We start from the raw sequence: 765 nt of genomic DNA, 5'->3' as shown, positions 1-765 counted from the left end.
TGGCTCCGGGACACCGACTTGTGGTGGCGGCGGTCATCCCGGGGGTGGCCAGAGCTCCTCTCGCTGGATGAGTCCCCGTCGTAGCCCTGGCTGTGGTCCAGGTCGTCCCGGGAGCGGTGCAGGGCTGGATCCGCACCGTGCAACCCATAGTCCTCATCCGAGTCATAGCGCCGGGGTGTGGTGGGGGACCCGGCGTTGCTCTTGCTCGCGGGGAGGTGGACTTTCTTTGGTCTTTTCAGTGTCTGCAGGTGGAAAGCGAGGAGAGGATGGTGGGTGCAGCTGTCTCTGCCACGAGACGTTTCTACAGCAATTTCCAAGCCCTGAACAGGAACCCCGGGGTGTGTGGGACACAGGAGCCGGGACGGGGACAGGCACGGTGCGGTCCCGTGCACAATGCCGGCCCCTGTCCCGCCGCAGGGCACACTCACGATGTTGGCGATCTTGCCACAGGTTTTAAGTGTCTGGATGGCGAAGGAGGACGAGACGTTCTCCATGGAAAGGCCGTTCACCATCACAATGTGATCCTTCCTCCTGGGAGGGAAAACGCAGCCGTGGCTCTGCCCCAGGCGCAGCCCCCAGCCGGGGGAGCTGGTGGGGTAGCGAGAGCACCCATTGCCCCAGGGGGACCCCATCCCAGCCGGGCAGGGTGGCAGCAGCGCTGGCCCTGTCCCAGCAGGAGCGATTCACTGCCCTTCCCGTCCCCGCTGGCAGCGAGCACCTGCCATGTCCCCACGTCCCCATGCACTCACTGGAGCCGGCCCACCG

General features: G+C 65.8%; 1 protein-coding gene across 1 annotated transcript in view; it reads right to left on the bottom strand.

The window, feature by feature from the left end:
* Positions 1–765, bottom strand: part of TJP3 (tight junction protein 3) — a 26502-nt gene that overhangs the window by 6792 nt on the left and 18945 nt on the right. The window contains 2 exon segments of the mRNA XM_009323009.1: positions 1–242; positions 429–664. The exon segment at positions 1–242 is cut by the window's left edge and continues 21 nt beyond it. Coding sequence (XP_009321284.1) covers positions 1–242; positions 429–664 — 478 coding nt within the window.

The sequence above is a fragment of the Pygoscelis adeliae genome, unplaced genomic scaffold (genome assembly GCF_000699105.1).
Source record: "Pygoscelis adeliae isolate BGI_AS28 unplaced genomic scaffold, ASM69910v1 Scaffold284, whole genome shotgun sequence".
NCBI classification, from domain to species: domain Eukaryota; kingdom Metazoa; phylum Chordata; class Aves; order Sphenisciformes; family Spheniscidae; genus Pygoscelis; species Pygoscelis adeliae.
Note: the sequence above shows the minus strand (reverse complement) of the source record. Positions and strands in the feature narration are given on the sequence as shown.